Source organism: Labeo rohita, chromosome 20 (genome assembly GCF_022985175.1).
Source record: "Labeo rohita strain BAU-BD-2019 chromosome 20, IGBB_LRoh.1.0, whole genome shotgun sequence".
Lineage (NCBI taxonomy): Eukaryota > Metazoa > Chordata > Actinopteri > Cypriniformes > Cyprinidae > Labeo > Labeo rohita.
The window spans coordinates 794,209-814,347 of NC_066888.1; the positions used below are offsets into that span (position 1 = coordinate 794,209).

General features: G+C 37.6%; 1 protein-coding gene across 1 annotated transcript; it reads left to right on the forward strand.

Annotated features, from left to right (window-relative positions):
* The first annotated feature begins 6,322 nt into the window (after window positions 1–6,322).
* On the forward strand, window positions 6,323–18,393 carry tmem200a (transmembrane protein 200A). Its single transcript, XM_051138605.1, has 2 exons — window positions 6,323–7,006; window positions 13,546–18,393. The coding sequence occupies exon 2, from the start codon at window positions 13,564–13,566 to the stop codon at window positions 15,055–15,057; it is 1,494 nt and encodes a 497-aa protein (XP_050994562.1). The 5' UTR covers window positions 6,323–7,006; window positions 13,546–13,563; the 3' UTR covers window positions 15,058–18,393.
* Window positions 18,394–20,139: the final 1,746 nt, after the last annotated feature.

Below are 20,139 nucleotides of genomic sequence, written 5' to 3' on the forward strand. Positions count from 1 at the left end.
TACTTGAATATTATAGGCAGAAGCTATAAATCAAAATAATTAAATAGTAAATGTAGTGTTCCTGTAGTGTAGTTGTAACTCATCACTACCTCCTTCAGCTACTGCCTATCAGCAATTACCTTCACTTAGGTTTCTAAATTATGGCAAAGTCTCTGTAAAATTTAGGACTTGTTGTGATTCCCTAGATATATCTACAGCTTCGTTCAGGTCTTTGGGTAACACTGAATGTATGCATGCTCATGGGCTTTTCTGTTGTTTGATGGTTTCTTCCACTGGCTTACTTTGTGTAACCTCCATCAGCCTCCAAATAAACCTCACATTTGCACCCATATTCTTGAGTATAGAAGATTCATTGCAATAATCTTTCCCCATGATGTGGCACTTTGTAGTTCACCAATTAACAGGTTTTACTGTCCCATTTAAACCTTTTTTAGTGTTAAACTTACTAATATTTTAACAGTTTCATGTTAATCTTTTTTCTGTTAGGTTAACAGTTATAAATGACTGCAGTTGTCAAAAGAAAAGTGTCTCCAACAGTTTTTTTAAGCGTATGGAAAATATGACTTGCCTGTTTGGATTGGAAACAGATGGTTTTCCATGACTTGTGTTCTGCTGGAGCAAAAGATGTTTTGAGGAGAAATGTCCCAATGTCTTAACATGAGACACAGATGCACATGTGCTGTGATGAGAACTGACACGCTGCCGGAGACCAGTTTCATCCGTTCATGCTGCAGCCCAAATATCTCAGGCAGCAAAGAAAAGAGCAAGAGAGTGAGAAGAATACTTCAGAAAAGATATAAGTCGCCCTATCAGAGCTACAGTAAATGGTTTGTTTGTTACACTGCTTCAATATGAGGTGTTGACTTTGGTCACAAAGAAGTGTACAAGAAGTGTATTTTAGCATTGCGATACATCACATTTGTCAGCTCTCACAAACAGCTCTAGATACGGTATACTATTTTTTTTTTCCATCAGCACTTAACAAGCCACTTACCTAAACCACACTGTAAATGTCACGATGTGACTGATTACTCTGAGAACTTTACGCAAAAACATATTGCACTTACTGCAGGGTTTATGCTGTTTCATGCTGTTACTACATTATACTTATTTAGCTATTATGATATAATGAAATAGTTGTGATTTGTTTATAGCAAAAAAAAAAAAAAAAAAAAAAAAAAAATGGAGAAAGATTTGTTTGTTTTTCTAAAATTATTGTAATTACTACCAGCAGGCACTGATGCTGATGTCTTGACCAACTTTAATTTCCTACCAAGCAACATCTTTATGCTGTCATCTCACACTGCTCATACACCTTGCAGTCAATGACTGTTTCTCTGATATGAGCACCCCCTACTGGATTGGAAGTGTGGAATTATACCATAAATAAATAAATCCCTCATTACCTGTATAAAACATAAAACTAAACAAAAGGCTTTGATGATAATAAAAATAGATTTAAAAAATGTATATATGGCTTCTGCAATGAGAAAACACTTATATATTTTCCTTAACAATCATTCTTCCTATCATTCTTCCAAACATGGCCATCTGTTATTGCCATTGGTTAATTCAGAAAGCGTCTTCGGTATGAATGTTGGTTCACACTACCTAAAAAAAAGTAACAAACACTTTGTTCCAATGGTTAAGGATCGGTGTGCTAACTCTGTAGGTGTTTGCTGAGGCAGTGTGAACTAGTCTTCTGGGTATGTTTATGCAGTGACTATTCGCCAATACGCTCCCACAAACACCTTTTTAAGAGTTTTATATGTGTCTGTCACCTCCAAACTACCCTGTGTTGGCACGTAACACGAGACACTGTATGTGTACATGCTGGGGTGATAGATGAATCCCCATGCGTGAAGGGTAATCCATCTGTGGTCTGAATTACCCTGATCTGTACTCACACATTATGTAACAGAAAACTGTTGGAGCAGTGTTCAACACTGTCAACACGTTATAATGCTTTCACCTTACATAATCATACTCAAAATGAGTTCAAAACTAAACAAGCGTATGTATGTACTGTATGTGGCTTGTGTGGTTCTCCAAAGCATGCATGCATTCCTCCACCAATGATCACATATCTGGGATTCAGGACAGCATCAGGCTTTCCTCAGCTGCCTCCTAAGACGATCGTCTTTTCATGAATAATGAAACGAGAGAGCAAACACCAAAATCCTGCGTCAATGCAATGGTGGGATTCTTATTCTTTTTTTTTTTTTTCCGGCATGTGCAGAAAAGCGCTCATTAATTGAAGAGCATGCCTATTTTTAGACTCTCTTTGACTATAGTGATCACACCTACGCTGTCTGCAGTGTTAGATTCATCCTCCACTGCTCTTAAAACTCACGTCTCTATCCACCTCCTCTGTGATGCTGGCTGAATTATCCGCTTGTGTAGGAAATGAAGATGTTGTTGTAAGGTGCTCATGATGAGCGCTCTATAAGCTCAAAGGCTTACTGCACATTTTCCCAACAATTAAATGTATCATCGTGTCATCTAGTCTTAACCCTTCTGGAGCAAAAAAATTAAATAATCGTCACTACTTCTGTTTTATTAAACTTGATTTCTTTCCATGGAGCACAAAAGGATATGTTAGGCAGAATATCTAAGCTGCTGTTTTCCATGGAACAAAACTAGATGATTTATATCACAAAGCTCCAAAATGGATTCAGTTTAAAGCACAACAGAAGTATGATAAATATCAAAAGTATCACTTTTTTTGTAAAAATGTGCTACTTGCTGAAATTGTAATTCTGGACTATAGCTCTCAAATGTTTTTTCTCACATTCAAGTTCGCATATTGAAACTTGGCACGTCATGTTTAGTTGTGAGCTGGGTGGGAAAATTATCACCGTCACCAGCCAAAATATGGGTAATTTTTCACAGGGGCGGGTGATTTTGCCTTATTTACCAGCCCGATGTGTCAGACGACTTGTGTTGGATTCGAATTTGACAATACAATGCGTTCTTGTTGAAGAAATGTATTTAAGCATATGATTAGCAGAAATGGGTTCTTGTTCACTTCACATTTTGGACAGAGTTTAGATATTTTAAAGTTGTTTTTTAAAAAATAAATAAATAAATAAACCACACCTGTTAAGATTTAATGCAATGTAAATGTATGCTTTTTTTTTTTTTTTTTTACATATGTAGTAAATTATGTTTTTAAATCCAAACGTCTAGGATAAAACGGTTGGAAAAACTGTTCTGTGGCTGGTGTGATGCATCTTGATGAGCCAAGTGTAAATAAGAGTCCCAAAAGACAGGAAGATTATCAGTGAACAACAAATTTCTGTTCTTCTATCAATCGTTATTGTATTAGAAGACTTTTTATGCTGCTTTATAAAGCATCACTATCTACTTTTGTTGAATGGAAAGAGCAGCTCAGACATTCTGCCTCTTTTGTGTTTTTGTGTAATGACAGAAATTTCATTTTTACATAGATTTTAAAAATGTGATTTTAAGCTTGTGCTCTCCTAATCATGTAAGCCCCTAAAACCACTTTATGAAACTCTGTAAGTGGGACACTTTAAATGCTCAAGCTCATTACAGTTGGGTGCAATCTGATTGGACTTAAATATTTTTATGATTCATCAGCGTAAAATCATTCCCTCTGTGTCATTATGGTTATTGCTGTGGTGTGAACTTCCCCACTGCCATAGAAGTAGAATGACAATTAAAACTTCGTATCATCCTTGTTGTGAACAACCCATTAGACTGTGAGAGAGTGTGTGTGTGTGGATCTAATGTACTCACCTGAAACATCTGTTGTGATGACAACACTGAAAAACACATTAATACAGCAGGAATATGCTGTAGTGCACTACACAAGCTCCCAGCTGCCTACGCTCCGCTTGAATAAAATATTCATCAGACATAGACTACACGATCTGGTTCATGACTCCAATTTCAGCTATGCTTTCATGAATACCAAAATTACTCATTTTAAAAAAACTCCTGTTTATTCTTTCTCAGTCTTGTTTAAGGGTAGGCACACGGGGCCTGTGCTGAAAACCAAAGAAACTCATCCCAGATGTGCAGTTTTCCTTCTGTAATGCATGCATGCATGTATAGATGTTAGAGAAGACGACAAAACATGTCTTTTCAACGGGATTAAACTGCCAGATCTGCTCCAACCAGTAGGTTTATTAGACATGCCTCCCTCTTGCTGTATAACAATCCTTTATTTCCTAAAAGCTGGTTGCATCCCTGTTAACCACAGTGTCAATCAAATAAACAAGGGCCTCAGAGAGCTGTGTGCGTATGTGGGTGAGCAGGAGCAAAGAGTGGAGCTCTAGACGTGAGTGGTACTTCTCCACAGCAGGAAGACACACACACAGACAATTACACTAATTGATAATTGAAATTAAAACAGTTAAGATTTGGAGCCGACAGCCTTGTGGGCAGACCTCCGACTTGTAATGTGGTTTTCACTTTGCTTGCTGTCAATTCTCTGTACTGTTTTTTCCCAATTTAGTTGTTTAGTCTGATGTCACAGTTTCCTGGTCAAAACGCTCCTTCAAGAGGACAAAAACAAACAACGAACGCTGCTCGTATACACTTCCTTTTACTGTTTTCACTTCAGTATTCAATATGTCACAGCTTAACAAGCAGATAACAAATGAACCAAATAACATGTCTTAAAAACTGTTAATGAACTGCAAAACATCTGATCACAAGAAAAGGGTGCAAAATTTAAAAGAAGAAAAAGTGAGAGATTATACGTTCCTGTGTGTGTGAGAGAAAAAGCCTTGTGGACTCAGCTATGCATAGCATAAACACAGGAAACCAGAGAGATGCCGACATCTGTAGTCTTTTAGATAAAGCATTTTAGTACATTAACTCTTTAACCACCATGTGCAGAAGAAAAACTGCTCCAGGGAACCCTGTAAACACACTGTGTATAAAACAAGGGGAAACAATGAAGTTTAATTCAATGAATTTCCCAAAGATTAAACATACATTGCGGACTATATTTAAAAAAAAAACAAAAAACAACATTTTACAATAAACAGTTTTGGTATGTTGAATATTATTATTATTATTATTTTTTTAGTTCCATAACACAAAAGCACAGGCCAAACATAGGGCAACTTCACGCATCTCAAAACGGAACAACAACAATAATAATAATAAAAAAACACAATTGATTAAGACATAAATTTGAAAAGCTTTAGAATTTGTATTGTATTTGTGATCTCAAATTATATTTTAAGAGTGTTACAAAATCTAAGATATGATGGTTTCTTTTAAATTACTTTTTACTTATGAATATACAACTTTGCTAAGATAATTAACAGATTAATAATGTATTTTACAAAGTAAAAATATCATGGGGTTCTAAATTAAGGGCTTTGTTTAATTTTTTGTTATGTCTTTTAAAAAAACCCAAAATGAAGTAGAAAAATAAATGTTCAATATATTCAACAGATGTGTTACAAAAGCTACATTTATCACAAACTCTGAATATATCTGCTAACAGCTACATTTACAGGGTAACATTGTGGATATTTTTGTAAAGTACTTTAGATTTACATCATTTATTAGAAATTACATATGTATATGGTAACATGTGAATACTGCGCCAAGATATACAATGAGGTTTAAGCCGTTTTGATTTACATGGAGGATTGGATCCAACTTTAAAGGAGTTTCTTATATAACCATTATTAAAACATTTTTTAAAAAGGAGAGACCATTTACAAAAAGCTGGGGATTTTGTAGGGTTGTATTATTAATATTTACATCAGAGAATTTTGTGATGCTACTGGGTAAAAACCTTAATTACTTTACTTTTATTACTTTTATATATATAATAAGTACTTATATATATATATAATATATATAATAAGTAACAATGTATAATGAATAGGAAATGTCAAAGATTTTGCACTAGAAGTCACTAGATGGTAGGGAAAGTTTTCAAAAAGCGCATGTACAACATTTGTACGCCTGTAACATTAAGTATAAAGGTAATTTGCACTGAGATTAATTAAATATGAATTGTTGGATCCAGTGGTGTGTCCTTGTTTCAGTTCATGCCATCTAAATCTCACTACAGCCAGTGAATCCATATTTCTATCGGATACAGACAGTGACAGGGTTGCCAGCTTTTGGCACTGTAACAAAGTTCATCTACTGTAATAAAAGATTTCGATGACAGGAGCTGCGGTTGTTTATATATCCTGTGCATTCAGCCTACAGAAATAATTGCAGTCAAGGAATGATCATGTCAGCGTTGTTTTGCTGTAACACACGTAGCGTGTTTGCGAGGTTTTTTTTTTCAATCCCACGCAAATTAATTATTAAAATTCGCACGCTCTCTCACTCTCTCGATGTCAGTGTGCGTCATCTGGAATGGCGTCACGTGGGAGTACAAAGGCAACGCTCGCGCTCAGCCTGTTACAAATGATTCGCGCCTCGATCTCGAGCTCTCCGCGTCTGAGGAGATACTTCACAAAGAAAACTGATATTTGTTATATACTGAAATATACAAGCACATATGAGTGACTTTTACTTTTTGTCGACGTGAACTCGTCTGTTTGATAGGATTATTTAAACATCTGAGTGAAATCACGGAAATCACGTTCGTCTTTGTACTGTTTTTAATGGATTTATAGACTCGAAGTAACGCTTGACTGGGGGGCTGAAAGGGAACAAAGGAAAGAAAGAAAGACAAACTTGTTCTGCTTAGAGGTATTTCCATCCCGACCACATTTTTGCGTAAGAATCGTGAAGTTTGTCTGAAGCGCGTATCCAGCTGCTGGCGCGCGCTGGGCTGAGATGGAGAGGATGAGCGCGTTCAGATGGAAGTTTTCTCTCCTGACATCCAGACAAAGAGAATCTCATCGATCGGATTATGAAACTACAGAAAAACAGCATTCAGACCAAAGTATTCGCGAAATTATCCTCCACTGTGAAGCGGAAATATGATGATGAGCGTGAGATCTACTTGTGCGTAATGGACACATAACATCAGGAGGAGGATCTCAGCACACAGGTGTGTATTATTGGTCAATAAAACATTAATGCTGAGCGTTATCCTTCACTTAATCGCAAACCAGCAAACTATTTGGATTAAGTGAAGTGGTGAGGGTTGTTTTTGTTTTTTAATTACAATTACGCGCAAATTTCGAATTTATTTCTTTACTTCTGCCATTTTCTTAAGCATTTTTATCTACTTACATCGAACTGGCTCTGTTTATCTGCATGATGCCATAAAGGAAATGTTCAGCAGGTTTGTTAAAGGTCAGTATCCGACAGATGAGCAGATGAAAACAAGACCAATATTGGAGAGCATATGATCGATGTGATTGGGCCGCAGAGGACTTTATTACTTCTGCCTTCCACCCACACACACATGTATACACACACACACACACACACACACACACACACACACACACACTGAACTGTGCTTATGAACAGCAGATGATCGTGGGTAGTCATATATATTCATACAAGTATCTAGCCACCGTTTAGACAATTTCTCAGTTTATATATGGATTGTCTCATAAATATAATATATACACTTATACATATACACATCACATACATGTATGAATTTAGCTTACATATTATTTAGCATGTTTTTGTAACAAAACAATGACAAACTGAGAAGCTCTTTGGGTGTTTTGGGGATATTCCAAAAATAGATCTAGACCATAGAAATATCTATGCCAGGGTTTAACACAGAAAGTATCTTAGATGGAGATTTCTTTGCTAAATAAGTAACTGTTTTCTCTATTTTTTTAAAAAAAAAACTCTGTAACTCTGTTTACTTCCTTAATTCATGGTTTGAGGCTTCCTGTAGGATTCTGTTTAGTTGTAATCATTTTGACAGCGTTACTGACGATAGGAGGCAGCGGAGGCTCTGGAAGAACTGCTAAAAAAATGTCCCTGAGAAAGCTTAAGAAGCCACTCAAGTGTTACAGTACTACAAGAAGGCCAAAGCAACAGCTCACTGGCATCAATTGTTTTATTGAGTGAAGTTTTGATTTGCAGTGCAGTAATTGTGTATGGCTCTGTCTTAATTCAGTCTCTTTCTTATGGCGTAGTTTGACAATAAACCTGTAAGCTTTTACAGGATTTTGGCAGAAAACTGCATCTCATTACAAACAGGGAAAATGCAATAGCTTTGTGTCCACATAAATGTTTGAAATGAACTAAGGTTGGTGCACTTTAAAAGCGATCCGAGGTCGGAGCACCTGCAAAGTGTTTACTGTGAACTGAGCCACCAAAACACTTTATTAAGAGCCACATCTTCACTTCAATGTGAACATTGTTTCATTATTTAAATATGAAACACTTTCTGTCTGCAAACCAGTGCAGAAAAATATGGCTTAGACTACTCTCTAAACTAGCATTTTGATTTCGGATAATTATCCCACGAGATAGTTTTTCATCTGATTCTGTCATAAAACCAGGGTTCATCTCTCAGTGCTGAGTGTTAACAGGCCCGAGGAATGGTTCATGTTTCTGCCTGTTTTTATGTTTGGCACAGAGTTGAGTGTTCTAGCCTTTCAAAGGAGGAATCTTGAACCCCACTCTGGGAGACACACTGTCCTGCAGAGTTTAACAAACCTGCCTGTACCTAAGAGGTCATAAAATAAGTTTTTTTGGATGTAATAATAAACACAGCAGTCATCATTTACTCCCAACATCTGAGCCGCTGAAGACACAGAGGATTAACGTTACTTGTTAAGTTTGCGCAAATCATTCGTGATCCAGCTTCACCTACAGAAGAAGTAAGTTTAAGGATTTATATCAGTCTTTACAAATTGCCTTTCCAAATAATGTGCTAGTTAGGAAGTTTTTGGCTAAATGTGGCTAAAGTAAACATTACGGCTCATCATCCCACAGAAGAGAGGGGCGGGGTGAGCAGAGCTCATTAGCATTTAAAGGAACATGCAACAAAACAGGCTGCTGTGAACAGAGCTGATTTTGAGAAGGTAAAAAGAGTGTTTTGTACACTACCACTGAGAAATATTAACCAAAGCATGTTATAGAATTTGAATTAAGACCCTAAAGAATCATATCATAACTTGTGGAAAATGGGTATTCGATGACCCCTTAAAATCCTTAAATCAAAAGTGGTCATAATTTAATTTAGGTAACAGTCGTGTCTGCTGAACACATAATGCAACAATCCCCTTAATGCAATTTGTTTTCACACTACTAACAAGAAACCATGTGAAGTTGATCATTTAGTCACTGGCTTGATTCACTAATGCATAAATGCAGGGTTGCCAGCTCATATTTCCCCTGGCCTGGCAGGGGACCATAAGGAGTTCCTTTATCTTTATACTATTATAAACTCAAATTGAACAAATGCAGGTAACTTCTGACCCCCTTTTCATGTCCAGTGTTGCTCCAGCTTTGTCTTAATTGGCATTTTCTTCAACTATTGTAGTAATTAGGCCTGTTTCACACTGCAAGTGGCACATATTTTTCCTGTGTTTTTGGGTGCTGGAAAAATGCTACTCACGTGGTGCTGATGCTGAACAACAGAGTATTGCCACACAACAGAGCTGTTATATTAAAATAAAAAAATTTAATATTCATTTAAGATAAAAAAGCACATTCAAGTGCAAAAACTGTGCATGATAGTATCAGTGTTGCCAAGTCGTAGATGTGACATAAAGTGTCTATCTCCTCAATGTAATTTCTGACAAAAATGGCAGCTTTTTGACTTTTGTCATAAAACCATTTGATTAAAACATTTAACATCTAAGAAAATTTAATGAGAAACAAATAACAGCACAAACAATTCAATAGCAATGTTTCTGAATAAGAATGACCTGAAAAGAATAGAATACTGAGCTACTACAATAATATCTTTAATTTTTCAGCCTATTACACCTAATGAAGTGACTCCTAACCAGGGTCTGGGGCCCGGAGTCTCAACAAACGTCCAAGAAGGCGGCGACTAAACTACTTTAAAATAAGACAAAACACATTAAAATAAGCTGAACAACCCAACATCAATATATTTCTTATATTTCACTTTCTCTACAACCTTTTTTTATTTGTAGAACCACTCCCACCGTCTTGGAAAAAATGGATATTAGAGGTAGATTAATTTTATAATTTTATAATTTTTTTATAATTAATTATAATTATAATATTATATATTTTTTTTTTTGATATAGCATTCTAATCCTGTAAATCTGGGAAATGAGAGAAATGTAAAACCATTTTTGTCTGTCACCCCTTTTCCATGGTGTGTTACAGACCTCTGGCAGACAAGAGCAGAATTTCTGTAAAAACGATTGCTAGGTGTGACATTCCCTACAAAAATCAAGTTACAAGTCAACGTTGCCTTGTATTAGCACATTGTGAAATGCTCCTCAAAGTGCTTTCTTGTATCACAGTTCCTTTGTAGCTTTGAAAACCCTTGTCTAAAATAAAATATCCATAAAGAGATAACGAGCGGTGAATGTTTTTTGTGCAGTCTGTGGAACACATGTTTGAAGATTAGATGTTTGAAGCTGCTGATAAACACACAGGCAATTAGTAACGGCTCACAGAGAGTTAAAGCATTCTTTAGAGCAAAGTACCCGTTTCCAGACTGTAGCAGACAGATGACTGTTGGCTATGATCTCATAATGTGTGCTTTTGTTCTCATGTTTGTTTATATAATCTCCACCTCTTCTATCCTGAAGCTTCCAACTCTTTTAACATTTTGTGGCGTTGTTTCCTTTAGTAGAATAATAACTTTGTGTACGTGCAGTGGATTGCACTGCTTGCCTTGTGCCGTACATCAACAATCATTGTTGACATAACATGCTTCATTCTCTCGGATTATAAATACAACACCGTACCAAGGCCAGCTAATTACAGGGTCTGAAGCACCAACTGTTTACTGATTAGACATTAAACTAATAAAGATGGATGTTTGCTTAATAGATAAAATCTTGGTTCAGTCTTGGTATTGTCTCCTCCCTAATAATTTTATAGCGGACTGACCATATAAAGTCATCTATTTAGTCATTTATTAGAAGAGGTTGGAAGACTCCTCTTGCTTTAATCGACATCCCTCTCTCTGTCTGCCCTCTGCCACCGATATTTGATGAGTTTACCCAGAGAGTCAACATCACAACAGAAAAACACCACTACCTCTTCCTACTGTCTGATCGTGTGGGTGTGCTTGGTGGGTTCACCTTCAACCTCCAAGATCTGATAGTTCCTGTGTGTTAACATTTAGCCATCATTTTGCTCCTCACCTGTTTTGACTGACTGATCCATCAGACATGACCACTAGACGAAAGCTAACCTCTTATGCCTGTAAAATGTTTTTGCTGTTTCATCTCTTGTCATCTGAATGAGAGAGACATGCAGCCAGATATACCCTAGAGTTACAGATGATAATGCTTTGAAACCAAACAAAGGTAAATCAGACATTTGTCAAGGTTTTCCTATTTGACATTCCTATTGCCTGCTGCTTTTTGTTAGAAATCTATGTATTTTCTTGTTTTTTAGGTACTGACCTAAATATATAGGTCATTTTACTTGTTGTTTTTTTTGTACTTGTTAAAAAGCACGTTTCATGCTGTAGTGTGTTTTTTTTTTTTCTTTCTTTTGTTTTTATTAATGGTAATTGGAAAAAAATAGCCTATGACAATAGAGCAGGACAGAATCTTACGGGAACGTTACTAAAAAATCCTTGTAGACTTATGGGCTTTTGCAGGTGGGAGTGTGACATTGCAAAAGTTGTGGATGGGAGTGGAACAAAATATTATGTATTTTTCAGAAGCAGGCTAAAATCAACCTTATGGTTGTAAAGAAATGTAGAAACCTGTTGCATTAATATAGAATTCAACTGATGTGATAGCTGGGTCAGGAGTGTACTGTAATATCAATGACTATATCGAAATGCAAACTGGAAAAAGTGAGCGCACAATAAAAACTGCTGTTTATCTTTTGAGCATTTTGGCCATTGTTTGAAAGGACTGTTTGAGGAGAATCAGGAAGCAATAGGACAGGAACAGAACCTCAAGCCAGAACTCAAACTTTCAGGTCAGCCAAAGCGTTGTTGGATGATATGTCAGCGTGCTGCCCACAAAGCTGTATCTCCAACATAAATATGTGGTTGAAGGGTTTACTTACAAGTCAATAAATAGACAGCATAAAAAAATGGTGTAGGACTGCACATGTGTAGAATCCATCTAAGTCTAGTGACCCTGCAGAGAGCAGAGCAGTGAGCCTCAGGGGATTTCTATCTGATAAAATGTTAATTAACATGCAGTATACCAGTCTTTACAAATAATAATGGCTCACTGTGACTCAGTCATTTAGGCTGTATTTACTTGCTCTTTCCTAATGGCAGACATATTTCTAAAAATGAGATTGGCCATTTTACTAAAGGATACTTAACATATTTTAGATTTGATAAGAGAATTGATTTGTGTATTGTTTTTGTCGTGTCCACATATTTGACTGCACTTGGCTGCCAAAATTGCATTGCCAGACTTTGCTTTGTACATATGCAGCCATTCTTGGCTAATTCTTCAATGTTTTATTTATAGAGTATAAACTTTCAAAGGATAATTTCCTCATTCATTTCAGTGGTAGAGGGATTAAGACATGGGGAGATACTCCTCACTCTCAGGAAAAAAGGTACAGTTTTGTCGCAGGGGTGGTACCTAAGGTACAAAAGTGAAAAGATACATTTTTGTACCTTACCTACCCCTAAACAGTGCATATTAGTACCTTGAAGGTACATTTTCATACTTTGAAAGTACATATTGCTACCTTAAAAGTACATATTAGTACTTTAAAAGTACATATTTGTATCTTTTCACTTTATACCTTAGGGTACCGCCCCAGCGACAGAACTGTACCTTTTTCGGACAGTGTTTAACAAATCTTCATTATGTTATGAGTTATGTTATGTTTCAGTATTGATTCATTATTCTTTTTCTGTCATGTACGTCATAATCATGACTTTGTTTTGCTTGCTTTGTGTACAAAGCAAGGCAAGGGTAACAACATAATGCTGTGACCTAAAAATTTGACAAAGATTCACAATGGTGCTTAGACTAGCATTTAGTGAACAAATTTCCCTAACACCTAGAGTAGGGGTGGGAAACTTTGATCCTGGACAGCCGGTGTCCCTGCAGATTTTAGCTCCAGCCCTGATTAAAAAAAAAAACAAAAAAAACAACCTATATCCTTTAGACCAGAGGTGTCCTGTCCACTCCAGTCCTGGAGGGCCACAGCCATGCAGAGTTTGGATGCAATCCTAATTAAACACACCTGATCCAACTAATCAAGTCCTTCAGGCTTAATTGAAAACTGCATAGTATGTGTGTTGGAGCAAGGATGGAACAAAACTCTGCAGGGCTGCGGCCCTCCAGTTTGACACCCCTGCTTTAGACCATGATTAGCTTGTTCAGGTGTGTTTGATTAGGGTTGGAGCTAAACTCTGTAGGGACACAAGTCCTCCAAGATCAAGGTCCCCAAAGTTTGACTTCGAGATCAAAGATTAGACTGAAGCCTTCAACTTACTTTAACACTTGTTTATTTCTTTATTTGTAGGCTTTTATTGCCGTAGCAATGATTGCAACAGGTGGGGTGATCACGGGGCTTGCAGCATTGAAAAGACAAGACTCCACCCGCTCTCAGTATCATCTGCCAATCCAGGGCCCCACCCCTGCACCTGAGAAGAAATGCGCTAAGCGTAAACCTAGAGCTGATGTGGTGGTGGTGAGAGGGAAGATCAGACTGTATTCAGCCTCGGGATTCTTCCTGGTTTTGGGAGTGCTGATCCTCATGGCAGGCATCGCAATGGCTGTTCTAGGATACTGGCCTCATAAGGACCACCAGAAGGCACCCGAGAGCAAGTTGTCCGTGAACAACACGCAGGTTGGCCGAGAGCAGGTGGGTTCCATTGCGCAGTTCTTGGAGCAGCACCTGCATTCAGAGAAGATGAAAATGCTGGGTCCTTTCACAATGGGAATTGGAATTTTTATCTTCATCTGTGCTAATGCCATCTTGCACGAGAACAGGGATCGTGAGACAAAGATCATCCACATGAGGGACATGTACTCGACTGTCATAGACATTCACAGCCTGCGGATTAAGGAGCAGAAATGTACGAACGGGGCCTACGTGGGTCCCTACGCAGACACGGAGATCCGTTCTTTTGGTCTGGACAGCCAGTTTGCCTCACGGCTCGCAGCAAATACGCTAATGTCCTTTTCCGGTCTTGATGGGGATGTCCGATTCTCCCACAGGACCAGCTCGGGTGAGGATGATGAGGGTCTAATGAGTGAGGCCAGAGGTGGATTAGGCCTGTTGTCGCCTACCTACAAGGACCGTTCTGAATGTATCTTCGGGTTCCAGGATGAGGGCAGTCGTCGGTGGGAGGACAAGCGTGGCGCGCTCAAGAAATGCCAAACGCGCTCCATCGTTTCCTCTTCCATCAGCGCCTTCACGCTGCCCGTCATTAAACTCAACAACTGCGTCATCGACGAGCCTGACATTGATAGCATCACGGAGGACTTAGAGCAGAACAGGGTCCACTCCAGACCTCCGTCAATGGAGTCGTTAACAGTCCCTGTTCCCGACGTCGCCAAAGCTTTCAAGCCTCCGGGCACCCACCTGCTCCGGAGCAACTCAGCCACTGAATCCCCAAGCTCCGCATCGTCCCATTCCTCACTGTCTCCTGGATCCACCAGCGGTAGATTCCTGTCACCTGGAGCAGCGCGTAAAGACTTCGGCTCCAATAACTCTCTCCACATGTTGTCAGCCCATTCCAAATCTCTAGATTTAGAGAGAGGGCCCACAATGCTGACTGTCCAGCCCGAACAGAGGAAACACCCTAGCTGGCCCAGATTGGACCGCAGTAATAGTAAAGGATACACTAAACTGGAGAACAAAGAGGACCCTATGGACCGGCTAATAGTGCCCCCAGTGGCGGTGAAGAAGGACTACACGAAAAAGGAGAAACTTCTTATGATCTCTAGGTCTCACAATAACTTGAGCTTTGAGCATGATGAGTTTATGAGCAGCAGTCTGAAGAGAGGCACCTCAGAGACTAGATTTTAAAACTGAGCTAGTGGCAAATATCATTCCAGTGGCTTTTGGCGTTCACAGTCCGCCTGCAATACAGAAGACAGTTCTTGCTGTTTTTGAAAATTAAGGCCTTGAACTGAAAGCTCAGTTATGCTGCTTTTTATGCTGCAGAATGGGTAACACTGTATTTTGATGGTAATCTGATGACAATAAGTAACATTGCACCTACATGTCAACTAATTCTCATTAGAGTGTCAGTAGACTGTCTGCTTAACATCTGCCACCTCTTTATTGTGATGGTCGCACAACAGACCTTCTACTGACTAAACGTAACTTTGCAAGCACGTCAACTTATTCTAATCCTAATCCTACCAGTTTAATAACACTCTACACTCTATCAACTATCAACTGAGCGTTAGTAGATAGGTAGGTACACCGTTACATAAAGTCAACAAAATGTGTTGAAGGGGCCATCGAAGTGAAACCACAGAATGATATTTCACCATGAATTTGAAGTACAAAAGTGAGCCGTAAGGGTAAATAAACAAATGGGTACAATTCGGTAACTAACAGGTTAGTGAAACTTGTTCAAATGTGTTTGTGGTGTTTTCGTTAACATTCAGACAGGATCTATTGTCTGTTTGAGTACAGTATGTGTGTTGTACCAGCACTGCTAGTTATTTTACTTTAAATAACTTATTGTTTAAAACATGCACACACTGATATTTTTGAAGATAACTTATCTATGTATAATTTATCTGTTTCTCAGAATAAACACAGCCTTTCCATATAATGTTGTCCTGTTTTGTGTAACTAGGTTGATTATAACAGACTCATATTAATGGGATAGCTCACCCAAAATTACAATTCTGTCATCATTTACTCATCATCACATTCTTCACAGTCCATATGCTGTTACTTTCTTCTGTGGAATTTTCACACAGTTCGTTTTCTGACAACAACAGTTACATGGTAAATTTCAGAAAAGAAAAAAATAGTCAAATTAATCATATAAAGTACTCATTTGCTATATTGGAAATTATACCAATTGCTATATTCTTCTACAATAGCTTTATGTGATGAACAGAGAAACTAACATTTTCTGATTTACTGATAATAAGTTTTGAAATTTGGACCATTTTTATAATATTTTAATGTATTTCTCCCTTTTTAAAATAAAAAGAACTGTATGAAGATTACTCAGACTTTATCCTTTTGTGAGTCTGAAAAAATAGAGTACAGGTTTGCAATAACATTAGGGTAAATAATCAGAATGTTCTTTATCGCTTAGGTCTCATGGTCTATTATAATTTAAACTGCAAAAATAGAACTACATTTTTCTGCAAATCTGGTAATCTACAGTAAAGTACTGTAAAGAAACAGTCATGAACTCTCTGAGAGAGAGCTTGAACTGTAATTATACCAAGCCCCAAACAAATGTTACTCTAATCACCATAATGGTGACTTCAAACAAAACAATTATCATTACTGCAAAATTAAATGAAATCCATTAATGTTTACGCACCTGGCAGCAACCTTGTACACAATTAATCTGTATATTTGTTTCTAGGGAATACAGTCTATGGTTCTGCCATTGTTAGTGAACAATGAAAGAAAGGTGATTATTTCTATTTGTGTGAATTCATTTACCTGTGTTATGATACAAAATTACCAAACTTCAAGTAAACTTCAAACTTGAATATAGTATTTGATTAAACCGCATGTCATTAAAATGCACATAGTTTTAATCTACAGCTTTTTATTCTATAACCTATTCTTAACCTGCTACCACAGCACTGTCTTTGTGTAGTCTCATGTTCAGTGCTAGTCATCCCATAAGTTACTCTGAAAAGACAGAAGAGCAGCCCCTAAAATTTATAGCAAATCACAACAACGTAGTAATTTTCGAGAATACAGGCTGTTGTTTATCAACAACACAAAACAATCTCACGTTATCAGCCCTAAATTCCTTGCGTGTTCACGTTTCCTAACAGTAACAGAGCCCATCTCCTACTGTCCATGTGAAAATGCCTGGTGACAACAGCGCGCTTGTATGTGTTCATCCGGGGAAACTCTAGGAGTACCACTGGGAAGTGCTGCCAAATTCTGTTCCCAGTCAGTGAAGATCCATCTGGAGTAATACGACCAGTCAGGGTGTGACTGACAATTCACTCCATCCTGTTTCCATGGAAATCAAAAAATACTCCATATTACAGCTCTTGTTTGGTTATATTCTCCAGGATGCAGCCACAAATGTTCACACATTGTTATTACTTGATGTCAGCGCATCATAACATGATACTGTGGTGTTATGTGTTCACGTGTAATATTCTGCACAAATACTCAGCTGAAAACAATTGTAATAACAGATTCTAAAGTTATAAGATTTTGTAAGTTGTAAAAAATTTACACAGTTTTTTTGTAAAGCTTCTTTCAAACAGGGTGTATTGAGAAAAGTGCTATACAAATTCATTTGACCTGATGTAAAATGTGTAGCTTTAGGATTCTCCAGGATAAATATGAAATAAATATGTGCAATACATATTTCTTAAATATATCCGTGTGTGCATATTTATGTACATATAAATATACACAACACACACACATATTATGTAAACACCCACTTTTATTTTGGAAGCAATTAATAACACTTAATCAATTATACAGCCCTAATTACAAATACACAGCCACACGGTCACATTCTAGATGAAAAAAGTGGCAAATTTGTTATGGAATACCATGTATCATCGAGAAAATTTACATTCAAGTGTGTCAGCAAGAAATGATTATGAATGATACAATAATGGGCAGAAAAAAATATTTTCATTAACATTCCTTTAATGTTACCCTTTGATGTTGTCTCTGTCATAACTACAATAATAGAGATAATTAACGGTGTCTCTTGGAGAAAAGAACCTTTGTTTGCTTGCGTGCCTCATTAAGGTCCTGTCTTACCAACACCCACTGTGACTGGGGTTACAGAATCTCACCATAGCAACAAAAGAACCCCTGCCAGTTAGCAAAGTGACGTCAAAAGCCCCTCACAATGGAAACACCAGCTGCAAAAGACCACTTGGACATCTGGACTGGCTTCAGGGTTCATCACCGTGGAAATATTGTCTCATTTCATACTGTTCATTCCTAGTATCAATCCAGTATTTGTAATAAATTTTGTATATAATCCTCTGGTTTTGATATGTATACATATTGTAGCTACAAATATTCAGTTTGTGATGACTCTGAAAAATAAAACTATATTTTCTAAAAACCAAAGTGTCTAAGATATGGAAATGGAAATAATATAAGAGCATAGTTTTTATCACGGTACACTATGTTTAACCTGTCTAATCTTTATGTTTGTGTTGAAGACCAGAACAAGAGCTTTATTTAGTACCAGTTACACTTGCAGCAATTAACTACACAACATGTCTAAGATCATACTTTTGGTCTATATCATAATTAATATTTAAATGCTGAAAATCCCCAACACAGGCACACAAGCAAGGACAGGTACAACTCAACTGAGAATACGAATCCCTATCACGCCACACTATTTAAATATTTTATCACTGTCTAAATATTTCAAAGTGAAAGCGCTCTTATCTGAGCGAGTTGCTTATGGATTCTGAGAATATTATGCATACACACGCACACACATGGCCAGCTGAGCTCAGCCAATATTGGTACAAAATTAGAGTCTGCTTTTAATTTTTTTGTAAAATTACTTTTCTTTCTTGACCACCAAGCTGTGAGCGAAAGAGGAAAAGCCAGATGTGTGAGTACTGTAAACAGAAAGAACCTACTTTTATCCTAACAATTCCTAAATCGTAATGGCGCAGACATGTAGAGAGTTGTTGAGGCATGGATCTGTGTGCACCATTTTTGAAACAATGGGAATCTCCAGGAATACAGGAAGAAACCTAACCGGTGGATAACACAAAAGTTACAGTATTACATTGACATGAGCTCTTTGTCCAGTGATACAAACGTACTTGAGGTTCTCAGCCTATAGGACAGGTGGGCAAGTCTGGTACATTTTCCACACCTGGAAAATGTAACCTAAAAAGATGAAGTTCTCTGCAGAACACAAAGGGAGTTTACCAATCAGTAGGCTTTTAAAAATCACTTTACCCAACTTTGCACATTGTGCAATTTTGGTCTGAAATATTCGAAATACTCCAAAACATACAGATTAAATCGTTGTCCATCAAGTCCTGGAAAGAGATGGGTCACATGCCAGAGAGCTGTGTTCCTGGGAAGCCCCAACCTTTCCTATATAAACAGCAGTGCTGACCCAGTATGACATACTTTACAGTTCTTCCAACCGAATGAATAATAGGTCCTCTGGTGAGATGTCTCACTCATCTCCCTCAGAGAAATTAGTTTATAACAATAACTAAATGTTCTCTTTCTGTCAACTCACTCAACATCTCACTATATGATATAGAAAACACCCAATATTCAGGCATTACATGCCTTAAACTCATTGCACTTAGCAGGCTTCTCTTCCTTCTGTTCTTTTTTATTGTGCTTCCAGCACTGTCCATACCAAGGCAGATTTTATAAAATCTCACAAATGTATGTGAAGAAGCCTAGTCAGCTGCTGCACACATCTTCCATAGAGATGCCTTTGAATAATGCCCAAGAAGCAGCCATTCCTCTTATAGAATGAGCCACAGGTTTCACACTGTGTGATTTTTAATAGTCCTTTACCATTGTTGCTTGTCAGACTGTACAAAAATGATGACCATGTTACACTGTGTGAGATCTCATTGCCATGAATTTCAGACTGTATGACAGTCAAGACGCGTTAAAAAGGGGTGCACGCAAGAAAACCTGTCCGAAGTTTTATTTTATCAACCCATACGCGTTCAGTGACTGCAAGCTGCATTACACATGGCGCTGAAACGTTGGCTATCATTAAGTTTATGAATGGCAGCAATAGCAGTGTATTTACGAAGAATAGTGTAAGCAGCACTACACACCCAGCGGCGCAACTGGTGTTTATCATAGCAAAGGCAGCATATCATATGATTTCTGTGCGTGGCGTACGGGAGCACCGCTGTTTATGCGGTTAGAAGAAATCTCTAGCATTAATCCTGATCATGGCATGTC